We start from the raw sequence: 14,615 nt of genomic DNA, 5'->3' as shown, positions 1-14,615 counted from the left end.
AGAATACTTCCTGAACATTTAGGATGTTCCTCCCCATCATAAGTGAAAATCCTTTTAATCATTCGTATATGCTATTGTTTGGCTATAAAACAGCTCAAAAACAATTACTAAAAAAAAAGAGCCATATGGCTTCATGCTGACAATGTAAAATTACATAGGAAAAGTGGATATTAAAGATCCAACATTAGTTCAAAAGCAATATTTGTAGAAACTTATGAGTTTCACAAAGTTTGACCTCAGAGCTTATTACAATACAATCCTCAGCATCAGAGTTACCTTAGCTTGCACTACTTAAAAGAACATGACACTGCCCAAGTGCTCGTATGCTTGCCTTTTGCACTAATAAAAGGCAAACATACGGGTGCTTGGGCAGCGATCGTGTTCATTTAAGTAGTGCAAGCTAAGGCAACTCCAATGACATTCTTGTAAGCTTTCAGGTCAGTTTTATGAAACTTTCATATGGGCTTTGAAATAATGCTGGATCTTTAATATCCTTTTTTCCTATGTAACTGAAAAGCATCTTTTAAATTCTCTTTAGAACCCACAATGCTAAAATGTTATGTTTCATCACTGTTCAGATTATTACTATTAAATAAGAATAAACTAGTAAACATTTAAATATAAAAATGGTTACCATAAAAAAAAAAAAAAAAAAAGCTATTACAATGATTACAATTACTTTCTAAATAATTACCTTCACTAGCTTTTCTCCTATTTTCAAATTCGTCTTGACACTTGGCTAAGAGAAGTCGACGGAATGTCTAAAAGGAATAATACAATGAGTATATAGAAAATAAAAGTAAATATTAAATAACAAAATGTGCCCACAAAAACAATTTTAATAAAATAGATAGCTGCAAAAACTTTGGTTGCTTCTTCCAAAATTAACAAATATATCCAAATACATTAACTGCATTTTTCAAAAAATAAATATCATTACAAATATTATCATCATCATTATCAAAAGATCTCCGTGGTGTCATTGTGGGAGGTCCCACTCACACATACACAGCTCATCATACCTTGCCTTAAATGCATTCACTGTCCCTGTACTCACACACACTCGGGCAATGTGTGTGTGATCACTCACAATTCCAATCACTCACCACTCCGCCCACCCCCCTGCTCACACTTACCTTATACAACTTACAGGGATGACCTCTCGTTCTCTCCCACCCCATCTCCAGATATTCTATTAGAAATCTCATCCATGCTAATCTGGTAATTATTCCTTATCAACATATACATCTCTATCATGTCTCCCCTCTTCCTTCTATCCACCAGGCTCTATAATTTGCATTCTCTCAATCTATCCTCATATTCCACATCCCAGAGACTAACTTAGTCAATCATCTCTGTACCTCTCCAATGTCTTATCATCCTTTTGAAAACCTGGCAACCAAATCCATATGCAGCCTGATCAAAGTCTTGTAAAAGGAACCAAAACATCCTTACTTCTCCATTTCAGTATTCTCTGCATCATCCAGATAATCTGCTGTGCAGTCCTCACAAGTTTAACAAAGTCTCCACGAATTTTCAAGTCTCTATCCACCACAACCCCCCCCCCCCCCCCCCAAATCCTTCATCTCATCCACTTCCTCCGAAATATCCCTACAATCCTATACTCTGCATCCCATCTTGCATTCCCAAATTTTAAAACCTTACAATTTGCAACATTTAACTGTCTCCCCCCCCCCACACACACACTCACCCATAAAGCATGAATAGTCTATTTAGACCATCTTGTAAACGCTTTCTTCTTGTAATAGATATCTGTATATTTGGCTGTCTGGTGGGAAAACACTTGACTTTCCAGAAGAAAAAGTCCTAATATCTGAATATCTAGGAAAAAACATTACAAATAAATAACAGTTCTCATGGTTAACTTAAGAGGTCTAACAATGTCACCCTCCACCTTATCAAATACCCATAAGAGAATAGAATTTATCATGTGTGTATGTGTTCTTAGCCATGCCAAAGCAGTAGGACATAGTATTATCTTACATTCATGGCTGCACATGCTTGTCCAGAACAACTCTCACCTAATCTTCAGAAAACAAAGAGTGAAATAATGAAGTGTTATGTTGGAAGAACTAGTCAAACAGGGTCGTGTTCGCAGGAACACTTTCCGCTGTATATTATGCGAATTTCTGGACTGTAAAAGATCCATATCACTCTCACAAGTATATTATATTCTTCTTTGTAGTATGCTGACTCAGCCAACTAGCCATCATCATTACTCCCTTCCTCATGCTATTTTTTAGTCCTAAGTCCCAAAGATTGCGTGCAAGCTGAGTGTAAGAAATTACCCAAGTACTGTGTACATATGCATCTTTTAATATTATTATTATTAAGAGAGACCTCCAGGAAATTAAAAGATTATTGAGGAAGCCACATTAACCACACCAGCTGTCATACCTGTTTTTTTTTTAATTTAACTACTTACACAAACAACATCCAGTGGCAATCTAGTCCAATCATACACCATTATATGAAAGAAAAATATAGCTCTCACACTCCCTTCTTGATAGCATTCAACTCCAAAGGATGTCCTCTTGTCCTTTTCCCCATCCTCCATGAAATGAAAAATTACATCTATTGGTATCACTTTCAGAAGTTTGTAACTCTCAAGTCATATCACCCCCTCTTTTTCCCTGCAATCTACAAATTCTCAATTGTCTTCAGTCTGTATTCTATTCCACAATCATATAATCATTTTTGATACTTTCCTCTGGTATCAGAATCACCATGGAAACCAGACTTGCATGCAATAGTCTAAATGAGGTTTTATCAAGGCCTTGTAAAGAGACAAAAATGACTTCCTTATCTTTAATTGTCAAAGTTCATTTCAGCATTGCAATTATCCTCTGAGTTGTATTTGAAATCTTTGCTATACAGCCCTAGAACTTCAACTTCCTGTCTATTAAAACTCCAAGATCCCTAGCCTGATCAGTTTGTTCTAGCATAATCGCACCAATATAGTATGACACTGGATATCTAATCACACTAAAGTGCATGACTTTACATTTACTAACACTGAACTTGCAGCCATTTTCACATGTCCACAATTCTAGCCTATTTAAATTATTCTGCAAGTACTGCATATCAGCTGCACTTCTGATCACCCTACTTATCTTTGTACAATCAACAAATAGCTGTATGTCACTTGTCAAATCCTTCCCAATGTCATTAATGTATAGACTGAATAACAATGAATCAAGGACCGATCCTTTATGATATCAGTCAGCCATCCTCTAATCCATGTCAATATTTTATAATCTGATTCCATATTCTCCAATTTATGCAACAGCCTCCATGCTGTATTCTGTCAACAACCTTAGAAAAATCAAAAAGTATTCAAGGGGAATGGCACATCCATTTCCACTTGTCTAACTCAACAGTAGTATTATTATAGAATTTGAGCAAGTTGGATACCAATAGATGGATACATCAGTCTTTGCACCATCCTTGCACAATGAGATCCATATATTATTTCCAATCCTGTGGAATTTTCCCTGTTCCGAGACTCAAATTAGTATAGCCTGGTCAAAAGAGCAACCAGTTCAACTGAACACTCTTTTAGCAACCATGCTATTATCCCATCAGTCCCCAATGACGAATTCTTATTCAGTTTGTGCAACAGTTCTAATACTTCTTCCTCATAATCTGAGTTTCTTCATTCAGTGAAGAGGTAGCATTGTGTGCAATGTTGCACATATTGCTGATAACTACTGAATGCACACCAGGTTGATAGCTTTTAGCAAAATGGGCACCTATTAGTTGAACAATCTCTTTTGCATCTGTTACCCACATACCATCTGCATTCAGTAGTTATTTTTTATACCCATTCTTTCTTTTACTTGCAGCATAACAATTCTTTTGGATTGTCTTTAGCTTGCAGAGCCAGCTCCTTTTCATACTCATACTTAGCTTTCCACATAACAGTTGTGGCTTCTGGTCTGTTGCTTATAAATTTCATAACTTACATCATCCTTATGCACACATTATTCCTTCCACATCAAATTTTCTTACAAATAAATCTCTTGTTTAATAAGATTACATGTTCATCGTACTCCTAACCTCTTTATTCTCCTAACTCTAGGAACACATTCTGATATTGCATCGTATAAGTATTTTTAAACACTTCCCATGCAACAACCAATACCATGAATGAAGCAGAATGCACCATACTCCTCAGTTGGTCATAATTTTCTGCTTTGTAATTCAACATATCTTTTCTGAAAATGTTACACATGATTATTCTGAAAATGCTAATAAATCTTGTTTGAAAGTATACCCTGTAGTTCAGTTTATTTTTCCTGTACAACCAAGCTTATTCATACTACCAAGATGATTCTTTCATTGTCTACATCTGAATGGATATATGTACTTTACACATTTAAGATAGTAGTGTAACTCTTATTATTGCATCAAACTTTAAAGTCCATACCTTTATTAGTCTCATGTACATATCATTTTCCTCCTCATAATTTGCTGACTCAGTCAACTGAAGTCAAATTCTTGAAACCTCCTCCACATTTGTGTAAAATGTAGGTGAAATGCAGGACTGCTGCGATCTCATGGCCCAAGCTCTAATATCTATATTATCTTGAACTCTATGACTACTTTGAAATTTGGGGTTAAAAAAACAAGTTTCCAGGGAAACTATCCTACATGCACATGACAAAGATAGACTAACTGAGGAATTAGCTGAAGAAAGGCACAGAAAAAGTTACTCTTTTGGTGACTAGAATCAAATTTTCTTAAAAATTAATGCTTTCTTCATGTGGTGTAGCACTACAAAAGTAAATACCATTTCCATATTATCAATACAATTTAGTGATAATATCCTGATCCTGATTTATGCTCATGCATAGACCTACACTGTTTACGGTGTAGGCATTTGGAACCGAAATCCCATGGAATAGGTTGGTTACTCCTTATTCCTGGAGGTATCCTATGTCTGCAAGCTGGTTTGCCTGATTACAGGAGGGAAAAAAAACCCCAGATAAATTGGGGAGAAAAATCCTGCAGTCCCAAGACCAGCTAACTTGGCTATGATTATTAAATACTTAAGGAATTGACAGCATATATTAGAAATATAAATTAAATCAAACTTTAATATATACTTTCCAATATTTTGGCAACGTCACGTTGCCATCTTCATGGGAACTTAAGATAAAGACATGTGCATGCAAGTACTACACAACAGCAAATGAGAAACGAAACGAGGAAGCTACCTTTTTCCTAAAGTCCTGATGGTGCCCCCTGGCGGGCTATATTAGCATCAGAAGAACTTTAGGCTGAAGTTCTTCTGATGTATGTTTCCCAAATTTCGGGCAGTCTCATGCATTCAAATTTGTTGAGGTTTGGCATGTTCCTAAGGGCTGAGGCAGATTCCATGAATAGTCTTTCATATTTGAACTTGCTGCGGTGTATTACTGTGGCTTTCTTCCACCTTATTCTGTGGTGAGTATTCAGAGCATTGTCTGCAAACCCAGAGTGGCTGTACTGGTGAAATCAGATGTAGTCCTTGTGTTCTGAGATTCAGATATTTGCTGTCCTGCCTGTTTGGCCAAAGTAGGACAATTTACAGCTGCAAGGGACCTGGTATACACCAGATAGGTTTAGGGGAAGTGGTTGGTCTTTAGTGGAGCAGATAAGGGATGCCAATTTTCTATATGGTCTGCAACAAGAGGTCAAGTCATGTTTTTTTAGGATTTTGTTGATTTTTTTCCAAGGTGCCTCGCATGGTTATGGATTCTGAGAGCTTTCTGTGAAAAGAAACGGTGCTTAAATTTTACACAATCAAGTTCACCCTGGAAAAAGAGGAAACCAATACCTCCCCTTCCTAGACACACTAGTCACCCGCCAACCTGATGGGATCTTGGTTTTCTCAGTTTATAGAAAACCCACCCATACAGGCAGATACATTCACCAACAATCCCCCCCCCCGCCCCTCACAACAATATGGAGTTATTAAGACACTATTCAACAGGGCTAAACTAATCTGTTCAACTGACAAAGCCCTAACCACTGAACTAAATCACATCCTTAACACTTTCTCAGCCAAAAAAATACTAAAACCAGTTATCCACAACCCACTTCCTTCTCCCCCTTCACAAAAAAAAAAAGATTACTCTAAATTCATCACCATTATCCTACATCCGAGACCATATAGAAAATTGGCATCCCTTATCTGCTCCACTAAAGACCAACCACTTCCACTAGACCTACCTGGTGTATACTAGGTCCCTTGCAGCTGTAAATCGTCCTACTTTGGACAAAGAGGCAGGACAGCAAATATCAGAATCTCAGAACACAAGGACTACATCCGATTTCACTAGTACAGCCACTCTGGGCTGGCAGACCATGCTCTGGATACTCACCACAGAATAAGGTGGAAGAAAGCCACAGTAATACATCACAACAAGTTCAAATATGAAAGACTATTCATGGAATCAGCCTCAGTCCTTAAGAACATGCCAAACCTTAACAAATTTGGATGCATGAGACTGCCTCAAATTTGGGAAACATATATCAGGAGAACTTCAGCCCAAAGGCCAAGAACACCTAATATAGCCCGCTAGGGGCACCATCAGGACTTTAGGAAAACGGTAGCTTCCTCGTTTCGTTTCTCATTTGCTGTTGTGTAGTACTTGTGTGCACGTCTTTATCTTAAGTCCCCATGAAGATGGCAACGTGACGTTGCCAAAATATTGGAAAGTATACATTAAAGTTTGATTCAATTTATATTTCTAGTATACGCTGTCAATTCAAGTATTTAATAATCATGTTTAACCAGCATATAAGCCTTTCTACAAGAATAACTTGGCTATGGCTGAAAAAGATCCTAAGCTCCTCGCGACAAGAATCGAATGCAAGACACTCCTTTCCCAGGCATATGGTTGTGGAGCGCATAACCACAAGGCAGTGATAATATACAGCATAAAAAAATTCCTTACATATAACTAATCTGAAGAATATTTAAATGGAGGATATTATGAATCCATCCATATTTTATAGTCAATGCAGAGAGAGATATTGAAGTTTCAAAATTTACTTGAGAACTTATGAGAATATAACCTTCAGCATTATAGTTGCCTTGACTTGCACTACTTAAAAGGCAGTCTGCCCATGAGCCAATATATTCACCTTTTATTACTGCACTGATTATTTCATTCATTTTATTACTCTATTCAGTGGTCTGATTATTTCAATCTGTGGTGCTTGTCAGAGAAAAGGCAGAAACCTTGAAAAAGCAAAAACTCTCTGTTCAATACCATTTTGTCAAAAATTTAAATTCACAAGAGGACTCTTGGTGCATAATCAAATATTAATGTATCGAACTAGAAGGCTTCCATTTCATATTAAGTAAGATACTGAAATGAAGGATATTTTGGATCCATCTATATTTTATAGCCAAATGTAGAAAAACCTAAATTTCAAAAGTTACCATAGAACTTATGAGAATATAGCCTTTGGCATCTTCAGAATATTTGATTATGCACCAAGAACCAAATTATGGCTCTACACTTTCATAAATCTAAATGATTATCATCTGAATGAATCAGATAATTTTAAATTTCTTTTGCCTGATATTATTTTAAGAAACCATAAGATACTATTCTTTTTTCTATAAAACTAGCAACTTAGGGATATTATGTTAACATACTCCTGTATAACAGAAATATGCTTGATTATGCACTGAGCATGCTGAGCAAAAAAAAAAACTTGTAACAACATTCACTGGTCTACATTCGTGAATTAAAAATTTTTCTTAGCTGAAAATAAAAGTATAACATACTCATACTCTCACCAACAATTGTGGTGAAAAAGGGTATCAATAAATTCAATAATTATCAGAGGTGCAAATTATCAACTATAATTTTATCTATTATTACAATTTGTGCATCTAATTATATAAAAAAAGGACTTACATTACTGTTATGACTACCAGTGCTGCTTGATGGTGGGTCAAAGTTAGGAGCTTCTTCGCATAATTTACGACATAGCAGAGCATACATAGAACTGTACTTGGGCTCATCTAAGGCTTTGTCAAAGATCTATATAAAATGAAATCTACCGTAAGTATTATAGATGAATAACAAATATATACGAACATCAAATCTGATGCAGGTATACAGCACAACCTCCCCATCTCCTTTTATAGTGAAACTTAAGATAAAATTATTTTTGCATTATCAAAAAAAAAAAAAAAAAAAAAAAAAAAAAAAAAAAAAAAAAACTAGAATTTATTAGTCATTTAAATTTTTACAAAAACAATGATAAAAAAAGGCACACTGACCAAGTAGTTTCAATATTCAAGTGACTGGTATCTTACTCATGCAATGTATAAGATAGAATGGACTTTAATCAACCATTAATATTCAACATTGACTGACAAGGTGAAGTAGGGTGTATCATCTATTTTCATGCAGAACTGGCAGTTGTTTCTCTGATATTTTGCATTATATAAGACTATCTTATTGTAAAAATTAATCATTTTACATCTCACTCAGTTCAAAGAAGAATATCATTGATTGTGTCATGCAGATTTGAACATCTGTGACACAGAAATATATACAGTTTTTCGTCATATGCAGTTCAGATCAAAATGTACAAATTTCCATTTTTAGGAGATCAGCTGCAAGAGCTTTTTCAATCCATCATACTCATTTGATATTTTTGATAACAAGTGGGCCAATCTAGGATTTCTTACTCTCCATTACTCAAAAATTATATTTCTGTGACATTTTATGCATTTCATACTAGCTAAAGTAAGCCATAATAATCTGCACATGTATAATGTGACTTGCTTTAATTATACTGACAGCTGATGAATTAAGTGCCTCAGAAGCAACTGGAAGAAGAGCAGAACATTAAGCACTTCTACTGGATAAGACCTACATTTAATTTTCATCTGGACAAGAGGAATCTTTGTATGGGCTTTTTCGATTGAAGATGAGTTAGCCAATCTCACATGGATGTAGCTGGGTTTCCCTCCTGGAAACTCAGGCTTTTCATTTCATGTACAGGCAAATCAGCCATGAGATAAGTAATAATTCTAATTAAGTGGGGATTGATTTACATATCCACTATAATGGAAGTAGCGAATACAGGCTATACAATTCTTCATCTTAAAGAATCATCACCTAGATATCTTTCAATCTTTAAAATATCTCAATAACTTGGAATGCATATATAACAAACAAATGTTTAAGAGTAGTCTAGATAAAATATATAAATCAAGTTCCATTCCAGTGCAGTGTAAAACAAATATCTGGAATAACTTGCTGCTCTCAGAACACACAAGTTATAACTGAATTAAAATGATAAACTATTATCAGAGCTACCTTTCTTACCAATGGTTATATATACAAAACCAAATTATAAATTAATCAACAATAATGGCCTTCATCTTAATCCTCCTCAAGAAGTTTCCTGAATCTGTCTTCCATATGTTAGAGGACTTTCAGAAAAAAAGAACTTCTTTACCAAATTAACCTATAAGTTTCTTTCTGACCAGTTTGTAAACTAAATACCTCCCTTATCTCTCCACTAAGCATATATCTTCCTCTTTCTTATCCTGGAATTAACAGAATCTTCTGCTCTTGCAGATTGTTATTATAGGCAGATTGGTTACTCTGCACAAATTCATCTTGAAGAACATCAAGAATATATTTAACTTAAGGAGCCCAATAAATGAAGTTTAGGAAGCCAATGTACTTGGCTTCCTAAACTTATCTACAAAATGAAGAATTCAGTGGAATAATACCAAAATTCTACACAAAGCTATTTCCATCTGGAAAGACTGTATAAAGCAAGCTGTGAAGCACACATTGACAATCCCCACTTTAGCCATACCAATTAACTTACACTCTCAATTTTGGAAAACTAATACTAACTAAAACTAATACCTAACTAATACCCAACATTCATGTGTTTCATAAGTTGTAGTTAATTATTTAAATTTAAAAATATTTCATTTTAATTTTTTTCTTGATATCTATTTATGCAGATGGAGTTATTCTCCAGCAGTTGATAGATCATATAATATCATGCACTTTCAATTAATTGTTGCTCTCTCTTTTTGTGGTTATCTTTAATATTCCTTGAAAATGGCTACGAAACAGTCAAAAATTCTATCAATACAAATTTTACGTAGGTGACTTCTGTCATTAATTAGTATTATAACATAGGTCATAAAAGGTATTCTGTGAGCAAACTATTATCGTTACATTAGCTTTTCTTCTGAACTGTATGTGAGTGGCTAGCCATTGTTTGTAAATGATAATGAATATAGAGAACCTCCATGGAGCCAAACTTTCTCTGGGAGGTACACTATCAGGGAGTGATAAAATACTATCATATTACTCTTCACTCATTCACTATCTCGGGGAATGCATTTCATGCATCCATCAATCTCTGTGCAATATACTTTTACCTAACCTTACAAAATACTGTAACACAACTCAGCCTGTAAGTTCTAATGTTTAGACATTTGAGAATCTTCTGTTTCATTAGTTTGCTGTGTTACACATAAATTACAGGTTGTAAAACACAGAGCCTGTGTTTGGTAACTGTACTGATTCATTCACATGAATTTTTCATTATTTTGTATATGAAATTAGAAATCAATATAAAAAGTGGAGTCGGAGTCCCCATTACTGATGAATCTCCTGCAGAGCTTAAGATGACCTATCAGATTTAGGCAAAAGGAAGATAAGAATTTTTGCAAAGTCACTGATTTGAAGAGTCTCATACCCTACACTTACAAGATATTCCAAGATCTTGGGATGTGTTGTAATGTAAGATAAGGGATGGAAAAAAGAAAAGAATACTTAATTGCAATCACTTCCCAAAACTTTGAGACAGACATGCAATTCAGAGCAGTTGACATTCAGTTGATGTGAAGTTTCAAGAAACAACCAGATTTTAAATCACTTATAGTGAACAATCTTGGTTTGTCCAAAGAACTTTGTGTCTAGTGTCAATGACATGGTAAGTAAGGACAGCTGTATCAGATTAAGAATTGCAAATGCTGATGTTCCTGGACTCAAACTTAGGAGAACATCCTGTCTGTTCAAAATAACGAAGTCCACATGAACAGGGTACATGATAGACACCAGGGCAAGGAAAGGCAATTTATCCTTGGTGAATGATAGGCAAAAAAAGTTTCTAGGTTGGTTTCAAGGTGGTGTATAGATTATAGATTATAAAAATTTTTCAAACTCTGTGAATTTTTACTGATTATAAATAAAGCAAAAAATCAAAAATAATTTATTGAAAATACAAAAAAAAAAGATCAATAATGGAAAAGCAAATATTAATTCAAGCTGGTAATTAATGTGAAAGATTAAACTTTTCTTTCAAACTTTGGTTTAATTGTGGACAGCTGAATTCTAATATCAGGAGTGGCATCCAACTCACTTCTGTATTTTGTTTCTGTCGCAGCGTAGAGTGAAAATCTGCTTTCACACAAATATGCAGTACTAAATGGCAACAAACAACAAATTGCCTTTTTGAATAAATTTGGATATTTTTATTTTATATTGCACCAAAATTTGTTTAACAAGCTACATTAAATTTAAATTTTATTTGGCTGTTTGATGTCCGGTCGATGAGATTTTAATATTCTGAAGTAGACAGTTCCTCTGGTTTTTCTTTAATATTGAAAGGATTGAAAACCCAACAGTTATTGTTATCTTTTAGTAGAGGAAAGTATTCATTTAATGCCACATTTATTTATTTTAGATGAAAAATAATTTTTTCTTTAATTTCCATCAATTTCACATTTCAATTCCTGTAAAAAAAAAAGTATTTAAAGTTGGAAATGGATCTATATTATTTTTTTCAACAGCCATGGTCCAGTATTGTAACTGTCATAATAATGATTGTAATTTATCCTTTGTGTTGAAAACATTTACATTTTTTCCTTGAAAGTAGAGAGACACATAATTCAGTTTTTGTGAACATATCTGCCAGATAAGCAATTTGACTGAACCTTGAAATGTGTCTATAAAGCGATCTGCTAATAGAAATCTGTCACTGTGCAAGACTATGGCGAGTTCTCATAATTCAAACAATCTGACATGAACTCTGCCATATGACATCCATCTAAAAGTATGTACCAACAAAGATGTATGTTGGATGCCCATATCTTCACATATAATTTTGAATAATAATCTTTTTAATGGCTGTGTTTTCAGAAAGTTAATAATTTTCAATGCTTCATTAAAATACATTTTAAAGATGAAGGGATATTTCGAGCAACAAGTGCAGGTCTATGAAGAACACAATGACTACTTTTACACATTTTTAGCAACATTTTTAATTTGTGTTACTGGTGTGAAGTCAATGATAGGACTTGCCCTTTCACAGATCCTATCAGTGACATTGCACCATCGCTACATACATCGACACATTTCTTCCAACTTGTTCCACCAGTCTTCATAAAATCTTCTTACACCTAAATATCATTTCTCCTGTTGTATTGGTTGGTAAATTTTCACAGAGTAACATGTCCTCTTCAATAGAATTATTGTAGTAATGACAAATGAAAACTAATAAAATTGATAAGTTCGCAACGTCCGTTGTCTCATCTAATTGTAAAGAGTACTCCATCACAAGACTGAAGTCTTAAAATAAGTTCCCACTCAATATCCTCAGCCACATCGAGAATTCTGCATATTACTTGAAAGAAATTTTACCAATTTTACAATGAAAACATCTTGGATACGTGATTTTGAGAAAAGTGAAGCACATACAATTCAGAAATTGTATGTGCTCCACCTGCAAATGCTATATGGTAGCTTACTTTATAGGAAACCATTGTTGCCCTTTCATTATCCGAAAAACATTTTCATAAAATGTTTAATATATTGTAATAGATTTAATGTTTAATTTAGATAATATATAAAATATTATCTAATTTAAATATTTTAATTAAATTAAATTATTTAATTTAAATATAAAACAGATTTTTAATTTTGTAGTAGATTAATTTGGAGGAAAATTGTTGATAGGAGATTAATAATGGAAACTTAATCATGTAGTTGGAAGTTTTTTTCCTTCTTCTCTAAATCCAGAGTAATTTAATAACAAGGTGGTACACCTTTTGGCAACTCGTATAGGTAAATATGACTTTTCTATTGCCTCTGCCTTAGTATCACCACTTCTGGGTCTGGCTCTCACTTACGAGACCTCAATAAAGGTCTGGGTAGCGGCCCTTCCCTTAATGCAATAGCATTATACATGCCCGCAAGGAGATGTGCTTTGCATTATGGGAGATACTGAAACAAGGAGTGATGAGAGCTTGGTCCACCTTTACCACGAGTTGCCCCAGTCCTGAAGATACTTCAGGCACAAACTTTGTTTGCTTACACTTGGATAAAGAATTAAACTAAATTTATTATTAATCATGTAGTTCTGTCCTATTAACATAAACATCCCTTAGGGGATACATATCAGCACATTGATGATAATGATGATACCTGTGAAACTTCACAAGTAAACATGAAGATTTTCCATGAGAGTCTCCCATTCTTTTATTTTATTCTTCACATTATTCCAATCTTGAAACAAAAAACATTTTGGATCAGATTGTAGTCTGGTTGAGGGATGTTACTGAAAATTTTCTGGATGACAGTTTTGTTACATTAGTAGTCGAGGTTATTTTTATTTAATTCTTCCAACAGAAGGGAAATGGAAAAACAGACTGCATAACCTACATGTAAGTCTTGATAATATCTCTTTTCTTTTTATTAAGAAATAGCTATGAGTTATTCATTCTGAATAACCGACAAAGTTGAAAATATTTAATTAAGATGGATTAGTACAGGTATTTCGATTCACGTATCATGGATCATCAGTGTAAAACAGAAATAAAAAAAATTAAACAACAATGTTGGTATATGGAGAATGGACTCTCTCCTTATATGAAGTTGCAGGAATTCACATTAACAAATGATACTATTAGAATCAATTGAAGTATGCATGTGATAATTAAAAAAAAATTGAAGTGTGTGTTACATATAATAAAAACTTATAATTAAACAGTCTAGTTCTTAATAATTTCCCAGATTTTTGGCATAGAGAGTCCAACATTAAGGTTGAGATTTGGGTGATGTCGAAGTACTTCAGAACTTTCTTTAAAAAGAAACATTCATATTAATGAATGATGCCAAATTACTACATAACACCTATGTAGTAATTTGGCATCATTCTAAAGGATCTTCTGCTAGAACCCTATATTCTAGCCAAGAAACAGAACAAACCAGGTCTAGCAGAACATGGGATTACTAATACTAGCCACAGGATCTTTTGGAATGACTCAAAATTACTACACAGATGTTCCCATAAACATGGGAGTATCTTTAAAGAAAGTTCTGAAGTACTTCAGCATCACCCAAATCTCAACTTTTACCATAAACCCACACACACACTGGAAGATACCTAGATACTGGAAGAGACACTTCACACCACCATTCTGCATAGAAGTTTAGAATTACCTTAGGCTCCAGGGCAAAGCAAATTTCATCATCATAACAAGTACTACACCTCGAACAATAGGCCTCTACTCACATTCTAACAAAATGGACACAAAATCGTTT

At 34.2% G+C, this 14,615-nt stretch overlaps 1 protein-coding gene across 2 annotated transcripts in view; it reads right to left on the bottom strand.

Annotated features, from left to right (window-relative positions):
• The window catches only part of NAT1 (N-acetyltransferase 1), a 297,904-nt gene that overhangs the window by 247,904 nt on the left and 35,385 nt on the right, over positions 1-14,615 (bottom strand). For both annotated transcript variants that reach the window (XM_090404548.1, XM_090404546.1), the window contains 2 exons: positions 7,941-8,066; positions 695-761 (listed from right to left, as the gene is read on the bottom strand). In XM_090404548.1, the coding sequence (XP_090260674.1) occupies positions 695-761; positions 7,941-8,027 (154 nt within the window). In that variant the 5' untranslated portion in view covers positions 8,028-8,066. The remainder of the gene's footprint in view (positions 1-694; positions 762-7,940; positions 8,067-14,615) is intronic.

The sequence above is a fragment of the Typopeltis vanoorti genome, chromosome 15 (assembly GCF_054136105.1).
Source record: "Typopeltis vanoorti isolate ZY-2024b chromosome 15, IOZ_Tvanoo_1.0, whole genome shotgun sequence".
Lineage (NCBI taxonomy): Eukaryota > Metazoa > Arthropoda > Arachnida > Uropygi > Thelyphonidae > Typopeltis > Typopeltis vanoorti.
This window is presented reverse-complemented; position numbering and strand designations above follow the sequence as displayed.